Genomic DNA, 20,155 nt, shown 5'->3' with positions numbered 1-20,155 from the left:
AGCAGAGAGACTAGATGGGAGCCTATGGCAATAATGGAGACAAATTAAGTGGGTAGCATGATCCAAGGTTGCAAATAAAATTGGTGAGAACTGTTCAGATTATGGATATTTTTAAAAGGTAGAGCCAATAAGATCTGCACAGGATTGAATTTTGAATGTGAGAGAAAGAACAGAGGGGAAGGTGACTTCAAAATCTTTAAACAAAGTAAGTTTCTATTATCAGGAGAGACTGTGTGTGTGTGTGTGAGAGAGAGAGAGAGAGAGAGAGTGTGTGTGTGTACATGTGCACGCTCATAGAATATTGAAAATAAGAGACTAGCAGGAATTGTGCAGAACTGATCATCAATTCAGTCTGAGTTAGAAATTAGAATTGACCTAGATTTCACCCAGTGTAATCTAAATTGGATTGTTTGAATTGAATTGAATCTGAATTGAATGGGTGAGATTTTGCACTGAGCAATGAAGGCTGGATTTGACAGTCTTTGAATGGGAAAAGCTGTAAAAAGAGGAGGCTTAAAGGAGGTGGCAGACATGATCAGGAACTCAAACACATGTCAAATTTAAATGTATATACCATATAAATGATGATATTGAGTAGACAGTTGGATATCCACATGTGTGTTTCATTGGAGAGGTTCATACTGGAAGTGACTATCTGGGAATTGTGTCAGCATAGAGGTGGAATTTAAAGTCTTGTATCCAGATGAGAGTATCAAGGAGTGAATGCAGATGGAAGAGAAATGAGGTCCTAAGGCTTGATAGCAGAACTACACCAAAGTTTACAGTATGTAGAGATGAAGATGAAGCAAGGAAGACTATTAAAAAGTGACCAGTGAGATAGAAGATAAAGTACATGAGAACGAAGTAATTCTGAAAAATCACACTATATTAGGACTGAGAATTGATTGGATTTGGTTGCACCAAGATTATTGATAGAATTGACCAGATCAGTTTGGTGGAGTAGCATGGATGAAACCCAACTGGAGTGGGCTCCAGAGAGTTTAAAAGACAGTAAATAGGTTGATGAGTTTGACAACACTTTAAAAATTCTTTTCTCTAAAAGAAAAGAAAATGAAGCATGGTTAGCTAGATATGGAAGTGGAGTCAATAATGTATTTATTTATTTTTTTAAGATGAAAACAACAACAACCACACGTTTGAATGTTAATAGTAATTAACAGGCAGAGTGGATGCCCTTGATTGAGAGGTAAGGGGAGGTTGTGCATATCAGAGGAGATATGTATTAAATATTTAAAAGGAGAGGAGGTTAATGGGGTTACAATAGGGGAAGTAGTTTGAATAGACTAAGGAGGTCAGCATGCTTCTGTTCTGGAAGAACAGTCAATACACATACTTTCACATGATTATGGTGTGGGATAGAAATAGAGAAAAGCATTTAAAAGAGTGAGGTAACTTTATGGTGCTAGAATCATGCTTATACATTCCTCCTATCATAATTGCTCATGATTCCTAAACTTGCTTATAAATTTATTTCTGCAGCTGAGACAGAATCCCCTGGGTGGGGGGGACTCCTAAGAAAAAAATAATTTCTCCTAAGAATTTCAAAAGAAATTCCTTCTGAAGCACGCTGAGTGATTTAACTTGTATTTATAACTTAAATCATCAGAGCAGTTGGGGCCTATTCATGCTAAGGAGTAAAAAATACCCACACATATATGGTCAGTTATTTTATGACAAAGGAGCTAAAAATATGCAATAGCAAAACATCAGTTTCTTTAATAAATGGTGTTGAAAAACTGGACAAACGAATGCAAAAGAATGCAACAGAATTCAAAATGGATTAAAGACTTGAACTGAGACCTGAAACCATAAAACTCTTAGAAGAAATCACAGGCAGTAAAGCACCTTGACCTAGGGCTTGGTGATGATTCTTTTAATCTGACACCAAAAACAAAAGCAACAAAAGAAAAAAAATGAGTGGACTATATCAAACTAAAAAGCTTCTACACAGCAAAGGAAACCATCAAAAGGATGAAAAGGCAACTTATTGAGTGGTAGGAAATATTTGCAAATCATATATCTGATAAGGGACTAATATCCAAAATACATAGGAACTCAGAGAACTCAAAATCAAATAATAACAATAAAAATAATAGCAATATTAAAAATGGGCAGAAGATCTGAATAGATGTTTTTCCAAAGAAGGGATACAGATGGCTACAGATACATGAAACAATGCTCTATATCATTAATCATCAGGGAAAGGCAAATGAAAACGACAATGAAATATTATCTCATACTTGCCAGAATGGCTATTATTCAAAAGACCAGAAATAACAAGTGTTGGTGAGGACATGGAGAAAAGGGAACCCTTGTGAACTGTTTGTGGGAATGTAAATTGGTGCAGCCACTATGGAGAGCAGTATGGTGGCTTTTTGAAAAATTAAATATAGAACTACCTTATGATCCAGCAATTCCACTTCTGGGTATTCATCCAAAGAAAATGAAAACACTAATTAGAAAAGATACCTGCACTCCCATGTTCATTGCATTATTATTCACAATAGCCAAAATATGAAACCACCTAAGTGTCCATCAATGGATGAGTGGATAAAAAAATTAGGATACACACGCACATTACTTAGCCATAAAAAAGAATGAAATCTTGTCATTTGCAACAACATGGATGGAGCTCAACGGCATGATGCTAAGTGAAATAAGAAAAAGACAAAGACCATATGACCTCTTTTATATGTGAAATATTATACAGATATTTTTCATATATATGAATCATAGGTGAATATAGAAATAGGTGAACTGTGTTTCTCTTTTTAGTTTTAATATATTGAATAAAAATAAATATAAAATTAAAAAAATAAAATATCATTTCAAATCATTACTGTCATAGGTAGAAAAGTGAGTCCCCCAAAATATATGTGTTCAAATATCTCAGAATCAATGAACATATTACATAAAGAGGCAAAACGGAATTAAGGTTGCAGGTGGAATTCATATCGGTAATCAGCTATCTTGAGATGCAGAGACTGTCTTGGTTTAACCAAGTGGGCCTGATCCAATCACATCAGTCCTTAAAAGTGAAGAAGAGGCATAAGTGTCGGTCAGAGAGATGACAGTGTGTGTAGGATTTGACACCTTCTGCTGTGTTTGAGGTGCGTGAGTTATATACAAGAATCAGAAAGATGCCTCAAGGAGCTAAAAATGTCCATCAGCTGACATCCATCAAGGAAACAGAGACCTTAATCCTACAGACATAAAGAACTGAATTTTGCCAACAACCAAATTCAAAGAAATGGATTCTCCCCAGGATCCTCGAGAAGGGAACACAGCCCTGCAGACACCTTGAATTTAATCTGGTGACACCTATAACAGATTTCATTAAGATAATGATTTGTTTAAGATGTGAAGTTTGTGGAAATTGTTACAGAAGCAATTGAAAGAAAACACATTACTCCTTCATTTGTATTTGACTTTTCACACTAATAAAAATAGTCACACAGAATAATTAAAGAAATTATTTTATATAATTTTAGTGCTGTTGCAGTGCTTTAGATGTAAACACTAACATCTGCATATATTTAACATATGTATAATTATGTTATAATGAAAATTCAGGATGTTTTCTACTTACTTTCCTTAAAGATAGGTTTATTGTCATTAACATCAGAAAGTTTAATTAATACGCTTGTTGTCCCAGACAGTGCTCCAGGCAGACCAATCATATCTTTGGCTTGAATAATTACCCAGTACTCATCTTGCAGTTCTCTATCCATTTTAGAAGATATTCTTATGACTCCTTTAAAAATGTAATAAAACTTCAATTATTATTTCACTATTAACCATGATATCCTCCTAGTTAATTTCTTAAGAATTCAATCATATAATCATTCTTTCGACACACTCAAACCACTACAATATGCTAGACATTGTCCTGAAGAAATAATAATAATAATAATAATAATAATAATAATAATAATAATAAACACCAACTCTGCCTGGAGTTTAGCACAGTCATCATATACTAAGAACATAAGTAGACCCTTAATAAAATAACTATATTAATATAATCTGCAGGTAGAAAAGAGGAATATCTTATTTTTACCTCAAATTATTTTCTGCTATCTTCTCTAACATATTTGTGTGCTACAGTTAACTTTTCCCTTAAATTTGAAATAAGTGAATTATGAATAAATGTGGAAATTACAACACCAAATTTATGCAAAAAAATATTGTGCACCTGTGATGTTAAAGTCTATTTGAAGTCATGATATGTGAAGAAAGGTTTTTTTTTGACTGACAGTTATTCATAATCTACCAATAGAGATAAATATATACACAGATTTTCAAACTCACGATGGACCATAATAAATGTAATAAATATCAACTTTCCATAAAATTATTCAGTGAAAAAGTAATTATCACTGCAAAAAAGAAAACTAGGAAAAATTTAAGGTGGTGCATAGGACAAGGGGATGCTGACCTAAAGATTTTGGGAACACTAACATGAAGAAAGAGAATGGCCAGTACTCAAATACGTTTGGGGAAAAGTGTTCATTGAAAAATTGTGAGACCCGTAAAAACAAAAAAGGATAAATTGGATCATACTGTGATGGCATTTTAATTGTGGACTAAAGTGTTTTACAAGTATAATCTTTTATATGAATCACTGTAGAAACTGTGACTATATTAGACACTGCTAGTATCCCTATGTTTGACACTGGAGAGAATTGAGTGTGGAGGTGTATCTCATGTGATTTTCGTTTGCATTTCCATGACTAGTGAGGTTCATCATTTTTAATATGCTTACAGGCTTTTTTAATATCAAATTTTAGTCAATTGTTTTACATGTCTTTCAGCATAGTTTTAAATTGTTTTTTTTTCTTTTTCTAACTGATTTGTCTTAATCTTTACATATGTCGTTTACCTTATACACAAATGATTTGTGGTACAGAGTGGGAAAATTCAACTCTGAGAGTTAGAAAAATCAGCTAAAAGCCTAAAAAGAATTGAATGTTTAAAATTACAACCCATTTATTTATTGAAACATCAGATCTACTGTACAGCATGTTTATAAGCAGATGATTTTTGCTCTGACATTTGCCTACTTAGAATCCTGTTGAATTGCACTTTATTTCACTCAGAAATACCTGTTGTTGGTTCAATGGAGAAATATGGTTGGCCTTGTAGTAAACTGTACAGGAGACGAGCATTATTGCCACTTGAAGGGTCATCAGCATCACTTGCTGTCACCTGGATGACGAATGTTCCTGAAGAAAATATAAATAGTAACAAGAATGTAAGACTGTGGTATTATTGAACAATGCATTCAGTTCTATACAGCATTCTCTCTTTAGCAAGATGATGATATACAATGAAAGACAAGCCCTCCTTACTCAGAATTATAAAACTAGTATCATTCTGTATAAACAAGAGAATATAGCCTCATGCAAAACAGCCCTAATTCCTATATGCAATGTAGAATTTTAAACATGTAGTTCTATGCCATAATGAATGTAACTATTAAATGATCCATGACAAGATCCATTCAGGATCTTTCAAAGGTGTATTATTAGTGGAAGAATCAAAAGGGAATTGGAAGCAGTTTACTTTAAAAATCATATTGTGACCTATAACTCAAAAAAGTCACAGAATGTTGATAAAATACTAACAAAAATTATTGATGTGCTTGAATTAGTATCAAGTTGAGGAAGGGCATAATTATCTTCCCTGTTTAATTCCCTTCTATAAAAAACTTACTTTGAAGAATTCTTTTTTTTTAAGTACAAAGCAAAATCTACCAGATATTGATAACGTAAAGTGTTCTCATTAAAATTAAGTAACAATCAATAAAACACAATGTAAGCATTTGTACATTTAAGCTCCATTCTTAAATTATATATATATCTTTAAAATTATTGAGCTTTTTAATCATCTTTATGTAAACATGGAATAGCATTTTGGGTCTTGTTGGAAATCTGCATTTATTGAAACATTATGTTCTGTGTCAACAAGAATGGCAACATGAACATCACAGAATCAAATAGCCTATGTGATTTTCTTTACAACCAGCATCATTAATATTTTCATTACAATCTAATTTTATAAACTAAGACACTCTAAGAGGAAGCCCTTCTAGTCTTCTGTAGTAAAATTGTTGAAACTCTTGCCGTGGCCCTTAAATGTATGTAATATTTGCTCTTTTGTCTTAGTATTTTGCTAGTTGCTTAACACTTGTTGTATACTGTACAACCACACAAAATGTGAACACCTTAGTTTCAAGTGTTTTACAGTACATTCCTTCGATTTGTGACAACATGGACCTTAAGGACGGTACGCTAAGCCAGATAAGGCAAACAGAGAAAGACAAAGATATTACTTATATGTGGAATCTAGAAAAGCTGAGCTCATAAAAACAGAGGGTAAACTGCTGGTTAACAGGGGTTTAGGGTGGGAGAATTAAGTAAATGTTGATCAAAACCTAGAAAACTGCAGTTAGAAAATTAATAAGTTCTGGAGAGCTAATGCACAGCATGGTAATTACAATTTACAATATTATATTGTATATTTCAAAGTCGCTAAGAGACTTGATCTTAAATGGTCTCCCCCCACCCACACACACAAAAGATAATTATATGAGGTGATGAAGATGCCAGCGAATGCCAAGGTGGTAACTATATATTACAATATATAAATGTATCAAATCAAATTATAGTAGACCTTAAACTTACACAATGTTGTATGTTGATTATATCTCAATAAAATAAATCAATAAATAATCAGCAAACAATAAAAGCCATTTATGTAGTAATTATAAGGAGTTATTCCAAGAAAAGGATTCTTAGGGACATCAATTCAGTTTGTACTGGGCAAGACTTGTTTTTTTAACTACCTTCTGTGCACACATACATTTACTTTTTCTACATTTCCTATGTCTCCATTTCATTTCTTTCCCTAGATTCCAGAACTAGACTACCTCTATCTAGCTTCTGGAGCAATAGTCAAAATCACTGTATGGTTAGTTGTTGACCAAAAGAAATTCTTACTATTAGGACTTTAGGCTTCCTTACCTAGTACTATACAAATGAGCACCAGGAAGATCACGAAAATGCACCGAGTCACAGATACCCTGTTCTCCATTTATAGAAAAACAAGTTACAAAGTTAAGGTTTTTTTTTCCATTTTTTTTTTCAAGAACATTTTAAACTGATGCTTCATTTACTTCTAAGCAGAATGTACCTCTTTGGTATTCTAATGTGTCACTCCCTTGCTCTCTACTAAATGGAAAACCTAATATAATATATTAATGAGTTACATAAAATAATTTCTGAGTGTGTGGAAAATCCAAAAAGTCAAACTCTTAGGAAATTAAGTGGATAAAAACAATATTATAAATATTCACAATATCTTTCTAATGTGAATTTATTAGGAAGTCAAATTTCTGGGGAAATATTTATTATTCTCTCTTTTAAGATTTATAGCTATTTTAAATTGAAAGTACCAATCTATAGAACTGAGAAAATTCTACAATGTCTCAATGGCACCCAGTGCTTGATAACAGACATTCATCAACTACTAGTGATTTACTCCTAGTATTTATGTGTGTGTATGTGTGTGAGAGAGCACATATACATGTCTACCCTATTTTAAGTTACCATCAAATATATATAAAATAAATTAAGATGATAAAAATATGCAACAGAATTTCAAAAAAGTCATTACATGTAGTTTTGTTTTTAATTCTTATGATTTGTAAATTATTGGTTGTAAAATTCAGAAAGAACTTAGCAATGTTCAATTTTTATATCACTCAATCTAACTTTCTTTTATTTACTTTAGCGGTTTCCTGCCTTTTTTATTGACATCACAATTCATTAAAAACAGGCTAAGCAACTTTAGGCCCTTAGATATTTTCTAAAAGGTTTTTCTAAAAAAATCAAAAGCCATAAGTAAGCTTATATATTTTCCTAATCAGTAATTTAAATACTGCAGACATCTTTAAGAAAGCATAAACTGTAATAATAAATTAACATTAGAGTAGTCAAGAAATACAAAAAACTTTGATATGTTTTTTTTAATGTTTTCCATTTATGTTTCCCTTGTCATTTGTAAGAGAATCCATCTGTACATTCACTTGCAGCTAGGAATTAGCTATATATTACACACAAAACTGAAACAAAAAATCACTATAAGACCAATAATGTGTCCTTCAATGCAAAAAAATCAGTAACTGTTCCACAGTCCCCTTCCCCCCTTGTTCTATTACCAGTTAAATATAGGTAAAGGGATATTTCATGGTTGAAACAAATAAATGTTGAATTTATACTCATTGTTATACAAACATATGTAACCCTTCCTTTATTTGTCAGTAATCTCAGCTGCATTACTCACATTTGAATCAAATGACTAGCACAGGGATGCTCTTTTCAAGTACAGCAGCCTTTCTAGGCTTACATAATCACTGTTTGTATGACATAATCTTTGTGTACTGTGAGAATCACTGAACAGTTTTATGGGAACTGTGGCTTCAGTCTCCTGGTCATCCCATTCCCTAACAATACCTACCCATCACTATCAATTAAAGCTGATTCTAAAATATTGTGGGTATTATTCTACATAAGAACATAATTTATACAGGCCCATCTCTAGCATACTGTGGAACTACTTTTAAATGTTTATTTTCATAGGAGAAGGCATTTTGAATTTTTGATTACTAAAATTCAAGAATGTTTTAACAGAAAATGAACCAATATAATTTGTGGCATTAATGGCTTAAAAAAGATAAATGTAAAACAAAAATTCTCATTATATATATAAAACATATCTGAAAATATTCCATTTCTATTTTCAATAAAAACCCAGAAAATTAGGAAAAAAGGGCAGCTTTCTAAATCTGATTAAGGGCATTTTTAAACTTTGACAGCAATCATATTTAATTGTGAAGAGTTAGAACTTTTCCTTCTGAAGTAGTTAAAAAGCAAGAGTTTATTATCACTGCTATTTTTTAAAGCATTGTATTGAACCTCTTAGACAATGCAATGAGGCAATGCCATGTATACAGAAATGAATGATTAAAGATGATGACAATGACAGACCAATGATCCATAGATGATGGATGGATGGATAGATGGATGGATGGATGGATGGACGGACAGATAGATAGATAGTGGAAACATTTTTTAAAATTACAATAATTATTCAAAGGCAACAGTATTTTTGATGAAAATCAAGCAGAATATACCTATAAAAAAGTTTACAGGAGAATATTAAATAGTTAAATTAGCAAGGTTACAGGAAGAAAAAAGATACACAAAACTCCATTTTTAGGTATACCAGAAATATATATTTATAAAGTATTTCAATTAAATACATAATATATATGACAAATAAAAATACCCAGGAATATCTAAACAAAAATTATTAAAGATCTCTACAAAGAAACAAAAGAGAAATTAATGATCAAAAATGAACAAAAATACTGGGTTTATGAATTAGATGACTACACAGCATTATCAATAAATAGATCCACAGTGTAAATGCTATCCTAATCAAAATCTTCACAAGTTGTATTACTGGATAAATTAAAATGATGATTATGAAATAAGAATGGAAATGCAAAGGACCAAGCATGGCCAAGATGATTTTGATGAAAAACATCTGGAGGAGTTGCACTAACATACAGCAAGGCTTAGGACACAATCACAGCAATAAAGGCCATATAGCATTAGCCCCAGGAGCAACAAAAGATGATACAACTGATTAGAGATTCAGAACCCAAATCATATATATGTGGAGAACTCATTCATGCAATGGTGGCACAGGTGAGCAATGGGGAATCATTTCAATAAACGTTGCAGGGTCAATTGGATATCTCCATCCATCTACACATCCATCAGTTATTTCTTTTTTGATCTAGAAATTGGCACGTTTAAAAAAATCAGTTTAAAATAAATTGTAGCTATAAATGTGAAAGGTACACAACATGAATATAACAGAATGATGAAACTTCCATAAAAATAGGACATTTTTTGTATAACGTCAGGGAAAAAAGACAAATGCCAACACTTCTTAATCAGGATTGGGTGATTGATAAACCTGGTATTTGTCTCAATGCCAAATCCCTGTTTTTGTTTATTAGACATACTCATTTGTCCCTTTTTCCCAGCCTGGACTGGTTGCTCTTACTCTACTGAAACGGCATTCAGTAGAATGTTATCCTTAATGGTGCATTACTCAATCAGTGTATGAAACATGGTGCATGCCTCACATATGAACCAACCTGTTTAGCCTCTTCACTCATTTCATCAACATTTTATTGTGCTCTCAGTAAAACTGACAAAGTTGATTTAACAACATTGGCGGATCAAAATTAAAGTTTCTTTAAATTATGCTAGTAATAAAGTTATTTCTAAAGGACAAATGATATATATGTGCATTAATGAAAATGGCTTTATATAGATTATTTTAATATTAAATACATCACCAGATAGATATTTTTTACATGTATTTGCATAATTTAATCAGTTTCTTAATTTTGTTTTTATGAAGAGTGCTTGGGTTATCACTAGCTCTCTTTCAGATTTAATCATGTCTTAAAAGGAGACATTTTACTCAATGCCCGTATGTCTCCACTATTACACTATTTCTCACAACCCATGGAGAGCCACAAGTACAAAGAAGATGTCCTCCAAACTCACTCTGGCTTATTATAATGCACCTACTAATAATATTTAAAAATATACAAAATCAGGGCCAAATGCTTTCTGGACAAAATGCTCCCCTAAAAATAGGATTAAGCAGGGCTGTCCTGGGTCAAACTGGAGATCTGATCACTATTAGTTCACAAAATCTTCCTGATCTTCCTGGCTGTAATCTGAAACCGGCCCCTCACAAGGAGGACAGGAGGAAACCAAAGAAAGGGACAGCCCACTCTAGATTGGTAGGTGGTAGTTGTATTGAGCAAGAGAACTTATTCATGAGGCTTGCTTTGGGTGGCTCTAAGACCAGCAGTTTTTTGGATCTGTCCACCAAGTCTTGAAAGTTATAGAGGCCCTACGTAGCTTCAGTCATATATACCATACAGAGAGTCTCAATACCACATCTCTATCTCAAGTCTGGGTGCTTGGGGCAGCTTCTGGGAGAGGAACCAGCCTAGTGGAACCCAGATTCCAAGGACAGGAGAGGGGCTGAGGAGCCTCTAATTTCCCAGGCCCAGCACGCAGGTCAACTGGCAGTCACACTCTCTCAAAGATCTCCCCCAATGTTTCACAACCTCTTGACCTGTTCTTACAATCTTACATGCTCCTCTCTTCCGTAATGTGCCCTAAGCCATCAGCAAGGGGCATCGCTAGCATGGAAGTGGCTCATCTGGCAGATATCTGGCTGCCCTGAAGGCAGTTAATTCTGGCACATAAAAGAAAAAGACAGATTAAGAAAATAATTCCCAAATCAGTGACAACTGTTTCCACCAAGAATCCCATGACCTGAACCACTCATTTACTAAGTCCCCTAAGCTGGGGGTCAGATCACTTCTATCTTCATATGATTTAATAAAGATGACACATTCACAGAGTCACGAGGTATGAACATGTAACATTTGTTTGAATAATGGCACAGGCGCCTCCTTGTGAGGCTGTAAGCGTCCAAGGCTGTTTTACTTTAGAGGGCAGCTTTTATCATCAGAGACATTCCAGTGTTCAACTAAGGGCAGACTTTGCTTGCTATCATTCAAGTTGCTGGGTGAATTTAGTAAGGGCTTCTATGTGTCATAACTTCCTGCTTAAACTAGCAGGAAACAATATGCCCACCTGGCCTTGAGGAGGGGGAGGCCGGTAGCTTTAGGAAGTTGACCTGGCTGTGCATATCACATGTTAGCTGGTCCAGGCAGCACTACCAGGTATAAGGAGATGAACTGGGGGTGGGATATGCCAGACCAGGACCCAAACACCTTCTTTCTTTTAATGGTATGTGTTCTATTCCAGGGATATTCTGTTTCAACAGGTCCAGCTGCACCAGGACAATGGGATCCCAGTGAGGAGCAAAGAGTTTCCATTCACCCAGAGGTGCGAAGTAAATAACCCATCCTGGTGGGACATCTCATTGCAAATTCTGGTAAATAACTCTCTTCCCAGGCATGATGGGGCTTGGTGTTCTCAGAGGCATAGCTTGTTAATTTGAAGTGCAGATTTGGGGCAATGGTGGTTTCTCCTGACTTCCATACCTTTAGGGTACTGTTGCCTCAGCAGGGTTCCCCAGTCTGGCAATATGGGGCAACAAACTCTACTGCTTGATCATTCAAATCTATAAAAGCCTGGGACAGTACTTTAGTCCACTTGGCCAAGGTGGTTTTACTTGTTAGTAATTTAATCTCCTGCTTTATGTTTCATTTTTTTCTTTTTACCAACCCTGCCTCTTGTACATTACCCAGGAGATGGAGAAGCCATTCAAAATCATGTTCTTGTGTCCGGTCTTGCATATTATCACCTTTGAAGTGAAACCCTTGATCATAATCTATCCATTCACAGCACTCAGGTTCTCTAATTCCCTCATAGTGGCAGCCTGGTTCACACAATGACAAGGGAAAGCATTGTTTCCACACAAAACCAGGCATGTTTAAAATTCTCACTCAGAGAGAGGGGGCCAATATAATCAATTTGCCAACCTGTCAACAACTGGAAACTCCATTGGGTGGCTCCAGACACCTTTGGCAGTTGCCTTGGGCAGTGTTTAGAACACACATGACATGCTGGTACTGTACTGACCAAGTCAGTGTCTTTCTTTTCTTTTTTTTTTTTTTTTTTAAGATTTTATTTATTTATTTGACAGAGATAGAGACAGCCAGCGAGAGAGGGAACACAAGCAGGGGGAGTGGGAGAGGAAGAGCAGGCTCCCAGCAGAGGAGCCTGATGTGGGGCTCGATCCCAGAACGCCGGGATCACGCCCTGAGCCGAAGGCAGGCACTTAACCGCTGTGCTACCCAGGCGCCTCCAAGTCAGTGTCTTTCAACGGCAATCTCACATCCTTGGCAATAAGCCATCCTACTTGAACTGGCCACTCTTTATCTGCTGTATCTATTAAAAAGTCAGTTGCTAGGGCACGTACCCAAAATAGGGCATCATCTTCTAGACTGCCTTTTGGTGTCAGCATGCATCTCTGAGTTGAGTCATTATAGCTTGACCAGAGATGGCTATATTGTGTGGAAATGAAGAGAGATCAGACTCTTGCAGTCTAAAGATCCTCTTAAATCAATTTGTATCTATTCTATTAATGAACAAAAGTTCACAAAATATTACTCTCTTAGAATCATGGGTTTTTTTAAAAGATTTTATTTTTAAGTAATGTCTACACCCAACATGGGGGCTCAAACTCACAACCTGGAGATAAGAGTTGCATGCTCTACCGACTGAGTCAGTCAGGAGCCCTTTAGAATCATGTTTTAATAAGAGGAATTCCTCAGTTTACTTGTTCCAATAATAAACATACAAATGTAACATTTAATATAATAACTCTGGGTTCTATTATTACATTGATGGTTGATATTACTTGCCTATATTACTGCTACATAAATGGAAATTTAAAATCAGTTTTGTCTTTTTAGGTAGATTCTAAATTTTCAAAGCTATTTTTTGGAAAAGGACTTTATGAAAAGTTTAAGACAATATTTGACTTCACCCATTTTGTCAGCAATACTATATGACAAAAACTTATTATTATGTAAGTAACACAGGATGTAAACTTGTACCAAATTCTTGAGAGGAAAATCATAGTTTAGAAGTCTAAACCATGGGAACTGGGAACTGCAGTTTGCCGATATACTTCATTTGTTATGACACAAGCTACGAAATTATAGTAAGATAATGGTATATTAGTGTAAGATAAAATATTTATTGCATATGAGAAACCACATGTAAACTATACTGTGGCACTGTTAAATTTTTGAAGCTCAAAAGCATTATTGACAGCATGAATAATGTGATTTCCCAACACATTAGACATATTCTCACATCAAGAGTAAAACCTAATGTAAGAATAGTGTAATTCCATCAATACTGATTTATATGGATTTTAGTACTAACCAGAAGTATTACAGAGGACTGAATGATTCTCACTTAAATGTTAAGTTTAATATTAGTAACAAAACTTTATTAAATGATATCTCATATTTCACACCAAATGCTTTATCTTCTTTCTAGTGATTATGGGAGGCATCCATAAAAATGTAAAAGAGTGATAAATTTTGATATGCAGACTAATTTAGATATCCTGCAGGCAATAGAGAAGTCAGCAACCTGTGACAAGGACATTTTGTATGTAAAGCTTCCATTCATATAGAATACTAAATAAACAGTGTGTCCTGGTTTAATACATGTTTGAATGCCAAGATCTGAACTGTAGGTTTCAAAATGACTCATTTATTTTAGTATGTAATTTTTTGTGTGTTAAGGTCAGTGGTAAAATATTAAACAGGCTTTTCTTAGAATGAAGTTATAAATTGTGGAATAGACTGGCTATTTTTACATGCAGTTTTAGTACAAGTACACTTTGATGATGCTGCAACAAATTTATTGAGAGGATGTTGAATTGTGTTATGGTCAAGCTTAAAGAAGCCCAAATTAAATAATATTATTTTGACTTACACTCTGTGTCTGATTTTTGTGACACTAAAACGGATACAAAATTTTAGATAATTTAGTAAAATTATAATTTTCTGAAATCAAATTCATGACAGAAATAAGGTTTTAATCTGTGGATCTGCTCATTCTTTCACACTGGGCACTTATTTTATTAGTTTGAGGATCATTATTTATTTACAGAGACTAATTGGCCCATATCTCCTGCGTTTATATTTGAGAAGCAATTATTTTACAACCTAGAACCTCCAAGCAAAACTCAAGAAACAGATGACATTTTCCCACTTGTCACCTTAAACGTACAAAATATTCTTCAAATTTTTTTTTCTATCATCATCTGAAAATTAGGTCATTCTTATTATTCTTGTGTTGTATTTTTGACATCTCTATTTTTCATAATGTGAGAGAATTTAAGTCAAATAAATAGACTGTGTTTAAGAAAGCAAACAATATGTTCAGAGAAAATACAAAGAGTAATCCATCCCAAACTCAGTCACCTTCAAGTCACATGTCCAAAGACATATTATAGACTATAATTTTCAAATTTGATGCATTTTAAGAAATAAGGATTTTTATTTTTCAGAGAAATCGCTGCTAAGTGTTGATGCTTATTAAATTTATGAATTCAAAAAGTGACATCTCAATTTGCACGTGTTTTACATAAACTGAATTCAATCTCTTTTTTTATAATGGGTGACTTGTTATTTTGATGGTAAATACTATTAAAGTGAGTTTTTTTTCCTCCAAGCTTTATTGAGATACAACTGATACACAGCGTCGTGTAAGTTTAAGGTGTACAATGTGATAGCTGATATACACAAATATATTGAGAAATGATTATCACAATAAGGTTTGTTAACACCTCCATCACCTCATATAATTATAATTTTACCTTCTTGTGGTAAGAACAGTTAAAATCTACTGTCTTAGTAACTTTCCAATATGTAATACAGTAATGTTAAGAATACCATACCAAATATTTTATCCCCAGACCTGAATCATCTTATAACTAAAATTTTGTTCCCTTTGACCAACATTTCATCATTTTCCCACCTCCCAGTCCCAGGCTACCACCACTTTACTCTGTTTCTACGAGTTAAACTTTTTTAGAGTCCAATTATATAACTGAAATTTTACAGTATTTGTTTTTCTCTGTCTTAATTATTTCATTTAGCTTAATGCCCTCAAGGTCCATCCATGTGTCATCAATGGCAGTATTTCATGCTTTTTTATGTTGAATAATATGCCATTGTGTGTGTGTATACTAAATTTTCTTTATCTATTTATCCATGATGAACATTTAAGTTGTTTCCATGTCTTATCTATTGCAAATAATGCTCCAATGCACACAGAAGTGCAGCTATCTCTTCAAGATAGTGATTTCATTTCCTTTCATATATACCCAGATGTGGGATTGCTGACTTGTTGAGAGCTTTCATTCTGAAAGATACTGAATTTTGTCAAATATTTTCTTCTGTATCTATTGAGATTATATATCTTTATACCTTATTTGATTAAAGTCGTATATCATGTTTTATTTGCTCTTGTTGAACCACCCTTGCATCCTGGAGCTAAATCCCACCTGATCATGGTATATGATCTTTTTAATGTGCTGCTGAATTGGGCTTGCTAAAATTTTGTTGACAATTTTTGCATCTGTGTTCACTAGAGTTATTGACCTGTAGTTTTCTTGTGGTGTCCTTCTCTGGTTTTGGTATCAGGGTAATGCCAACCTTGTAAAATTAAGTTTGGGAGTGTTCCATCCTCTTCAAATTTTTGGAAGAGTTTGAGAAGGATTGGTATTAATCCTTCTTTTAAATGTTTGGTAGAACTTACCAGTGAAGCCAACTGGTCCTGGACTTTTTTTGTTTGGATGTTTTTAGTTAGTGATTCAATCTTACTAGTAATCTGTCTGCTCTGATTTTCTGTTTCTTCATGATTCAGTCTCAGTAGGTTATATGTTTCTAGAAATTTAAATATTTCTAGAAGTTCTGCACTGGGAAATTTTATAATTGAGGAATCACTATTCCGAGACAGCCTGAAGCACTTTAGGTCACTATGTGCCTCAACTCACACCCACAGAGCCTCCCTGAATTTTATATCCACCAGTATCCTCCGTTCATCTCCAAAACCTCATCTAATTACTTACATAGCTTTTCACCCATCCAGGCACTCATTCTTTGACTCAATCATCACAAACTTCAGGTACTGTGTGATTCCTAGCCTAACAGACCTTATATTTTTGTGTGGAAGAGAGATAATAATTTTGTAATTCCAGACCAACAAGTGGAAAAACAATGTTTTATCTCAATTCTATTTGGTATTTCTAGTTTTGGAAGTAATTGCATTTTAAATATAAATGCAATCAGTAAAAGCCCACTGTTACTTGTAAATAAATATGTGTTTAATAAGCAACAAGTAGTTCATAGTTTTCTTGGTTTTCTCTTCTGATGACATCCTCAAATGGAGATTCTTTTCAGTACTCTACAAAATTCTACATGCAAAGTACAGATTCAAATATAATAATTGATAGCTGACTACAATACAATGCATAATATTTAAGATAGCAGAGAATAAAATGTTTGCATTTGTTGCTTTGTAAAGGATAAGATAGGTGGGTATGGTATTTGCAAGCAAGATTAACACCCATGAACCTACAAAAGGGCAATGATATGGAAAGAACATGAGCACTAAGTAAATATTCAGGTAAAATAATTCATATTATTCATTACTTAAATATTGAGATGGGGAAAACAGAAAAATCACATATAATTGATTTTTTCAAAGCAAAGTCAATTAAAGGAATGCTTCAGATGGAAACCATCTATACCTAGTTGACAGAACAATGGGGATATTCTTCTATCTCCATATAAGATAACACTTCTGGTAACAGCTGACTATTGTTCTGTTGGCCACTTCCTCCCACGGAAAGGAATAAAAAATCCTATTGATTTTAGTACGATTCCATACAAGGCCTGAACTCGGACTGGCACTCCCACACAATGTACTGAATTACACAGATTAACTAGGTTAATATATAACTGCAAAGCAAAGAGATCTGTGCTAGTCAAATACCATACAGAACAAAACAATATTTTGTGATCTCTGTTGAATCAACAACAGTCTTGTGGCTACACTTGATGCCATGATGCAAAGACTGTATTGCACATACTGCAATACGCTTGTGGGTCAACTCTCCAACTCTACATGATAGAGTACCTCCTCTTCTAAATCTAAAAATCCACCCCTTTGCTCTCAGTTATTGCCTTTGTCTCATACCTAATGGACAGAAATAATCACTTATTAACTGGTTTATTATCAACCAAAGTGTTAACCTATCTGAATCTGTCTCCTCTACTATTGATCTAGATTCCATGGGTCTTTCCTTTCTCAAGAACAGTTTTCCAGCAGTTATAGATAGCCCCCTAATTTTCTTCAAAAATAGTCTTTTGGATCATTGCCTATTGTATATGACTGTGCTTTTAACTTTCCCATCTTAATAAATGATTAAATAATGATAACAGCAAAAAAATCCTCTTTACCTTTATCTCTAATGCCCCACATCTCTATTTTCTCCCTATATTATAATATCTTTTAAAGTTGGCTAAATTCACTATAACCCCCTCTTTTCCATCCATTCATGCAACAGAATAATCTCTAAAATATCACAGTCACATAAATTCAACTGAATTCCTCTTACCAAAATCACTAGGAGCCTTCAACTTCCCAAATCAAAAGTCACTACACTTTCTTGATTTTATTCAACCTCACAGCAGCATTTCACACAGTTGGAGGACCTCTTCCTTTTCAAAATCCCTTCTCATGTCTTTCTCTTTTCCTATGTCACTGGCCAATCTCAATCATTATAAATTAGCAGTCAACCCCCTTTTGCTTAACAGTCAACTCACCCTGTATGCTTTTCTCTTTTCTGCCTACATTCTCTGCCAAGGGATCTCATCCATAGCCATGCCTACATGCTTGCTATATGACAATAACTCCCACATTAATAATTAATATATGCAATCCTCACCATACTGTATGGGAATATTTTCCTAGAACATGACATGATTGGACTCTTCGTAGTCAACTTCAAATATCATCTCCTAAAATGTCCCCACTTCCTCCAGTCAATCATCATCATACCTCACCCATAATTAACACTTTCATACATACAGTATCAAACATCACCTTATTTAAAAATAGTTACTGTTTGTGTGATATAACTAAAACATAAGTTTCATATTAGCAATTACCTCCAAAATTACATTTCAAAAAATTTTCTTTAAATGTTAGGTCCATAACGTAAGCTGTTTAAGAAAGAAGAGGAGTAGGAGGAGAAAGTGAATGAGGAGCAGGATGGAGTGGGAAGAATTCTGCCCAACTACCAAATAGAACAATAAAAATGTGTCATTTACATCTAATGATAACTGGTCCTGATATACATTCACAGCTAAGTTTGTTTATGCTATAAAGACCTATGTTCTCAAAACATGTAGAAAGAAGTCTTTAAATTGCTTCCTAGAATGTTAAAAAACAAGAATCAGGAAAATACACAATAGAATATATAATTTTAGATTTGGTGGCTAATAAATCAAATGTTTAGGTAAAGCAATTTTAAAGTATGTTAGCATAATTTAAAATGACCATTATGGAATAGAATTTATCACACTTAAGTAAATTTTATGCACTTAATTTTACTATATATTGTGCTATCAAAATTTTCTGACTCAATGAATGAACAAATTTTGCATAGCCACACCATAATTTCCTCCTTTTAGAAAGACATTTCTGATTTTCAATGCATTCAGTTCTTATATCTTATGGAAAGCACTTGCTTCTGCATGCATTATATTTAAAATATTTATAAAAATAACATTGGAATTGAAAGGAACTTTGAAAATAAATACAGTTGCACACAGCTGTTCAACCACTTTGGTTTTTGTCTTTATGTTCCATGATTTTGATGCATATAGTATTTGTGTCTTATAAATTGCCCTCTACTACTTAAACATGCATATTTTTCAGGATGACCTTATGTGCCTTTGTAAGATACAAAATTATATCTTGTTTTGGAAAATGCATTTTTATAATGGAGAAACTAGTAAGCGAATAAGCTAAAGAATTTTAAAAATCAGTAAAAAATACATTTTTTTGTTTTTGTTTTTTAGATTTATTTATTTATTTATTTGTCAGAGAGAGAGAGAAAGAGGGAGAGAGAGAGCATGAGCAAGGGAAGTGGCAGGCAGAGGGAGAGGGAGAAGCAGGCTCCCCGCTGAGCAGGGAGCCCAATGAGGGACTGGACCCCAGGACCCTGGGACCATGACCTGAGCCAAAGGCAGATGCTTAACCAACTGAGCCACCCAGGCATCCCTAAAAAATACATGTTTAACCTTTTTTTTTTATTGCCTTGAAGACTGAGATATTTTAACAAGACAAATAACGTATTAATATATAGTACCACTGTTTACAAAATTTAAGTGATCCTCTATTTTTTAAAATATTTTACTCAACATGTTTGTAGAAGGAAGTACAAGTGTTGAACTTTAAAT

The 20,155-nt window shown here is 33.9% G+C and overlaps 1 protein-coding gene across 2 annotated transcripts in view; it reads right to left on the bottom strand.

Annotated features, from left to right (window-relative positions):
* The window catches only part of CDH19 (cadherin 19), a 95,482-nt gene that overhangs the window by 49,504 nt on the left and 25,823 nt on the right, over positions 1-20,155 (bottom strand). For both annotated transcript variants that reach the window (XM_026496453.4, XM_057313348.1), the window contains exons 4-5: positions 5,127-5,246; positions 3,611-3,775 (exon numbers count right to left, since the gene is read on the bottom strand). In XM_026496453.4, coding sequence (XP_026352238.2) covers positions 3,611-3,775; positions 5,127-5,246 — 285 coding nt within the window. The remainder of the gene's footprint in view (positions 1-3,610; positions 3,776-5,126; positions 5,247-20,155) is intronic.

This window comes from Ursus arctos, unplaced genomic scaffold (assembly GCF_023065955.2).
Source record: "Ursus arctos isolate Adak ecotype North America unplaced genomic scaffold, UrsArc2.0 scaffold_17, whole genome shotgun sequence".
NCBI lineage: Eukaryota > Metazoa > Chordata > Mammalia > Carnivora > Ursidae > Ursus > Ursus arctos.
Note: the sequence above shows the minus strand (reverse complement) of the source record. Positions and strands in the feature narration are given on the sequence as shown.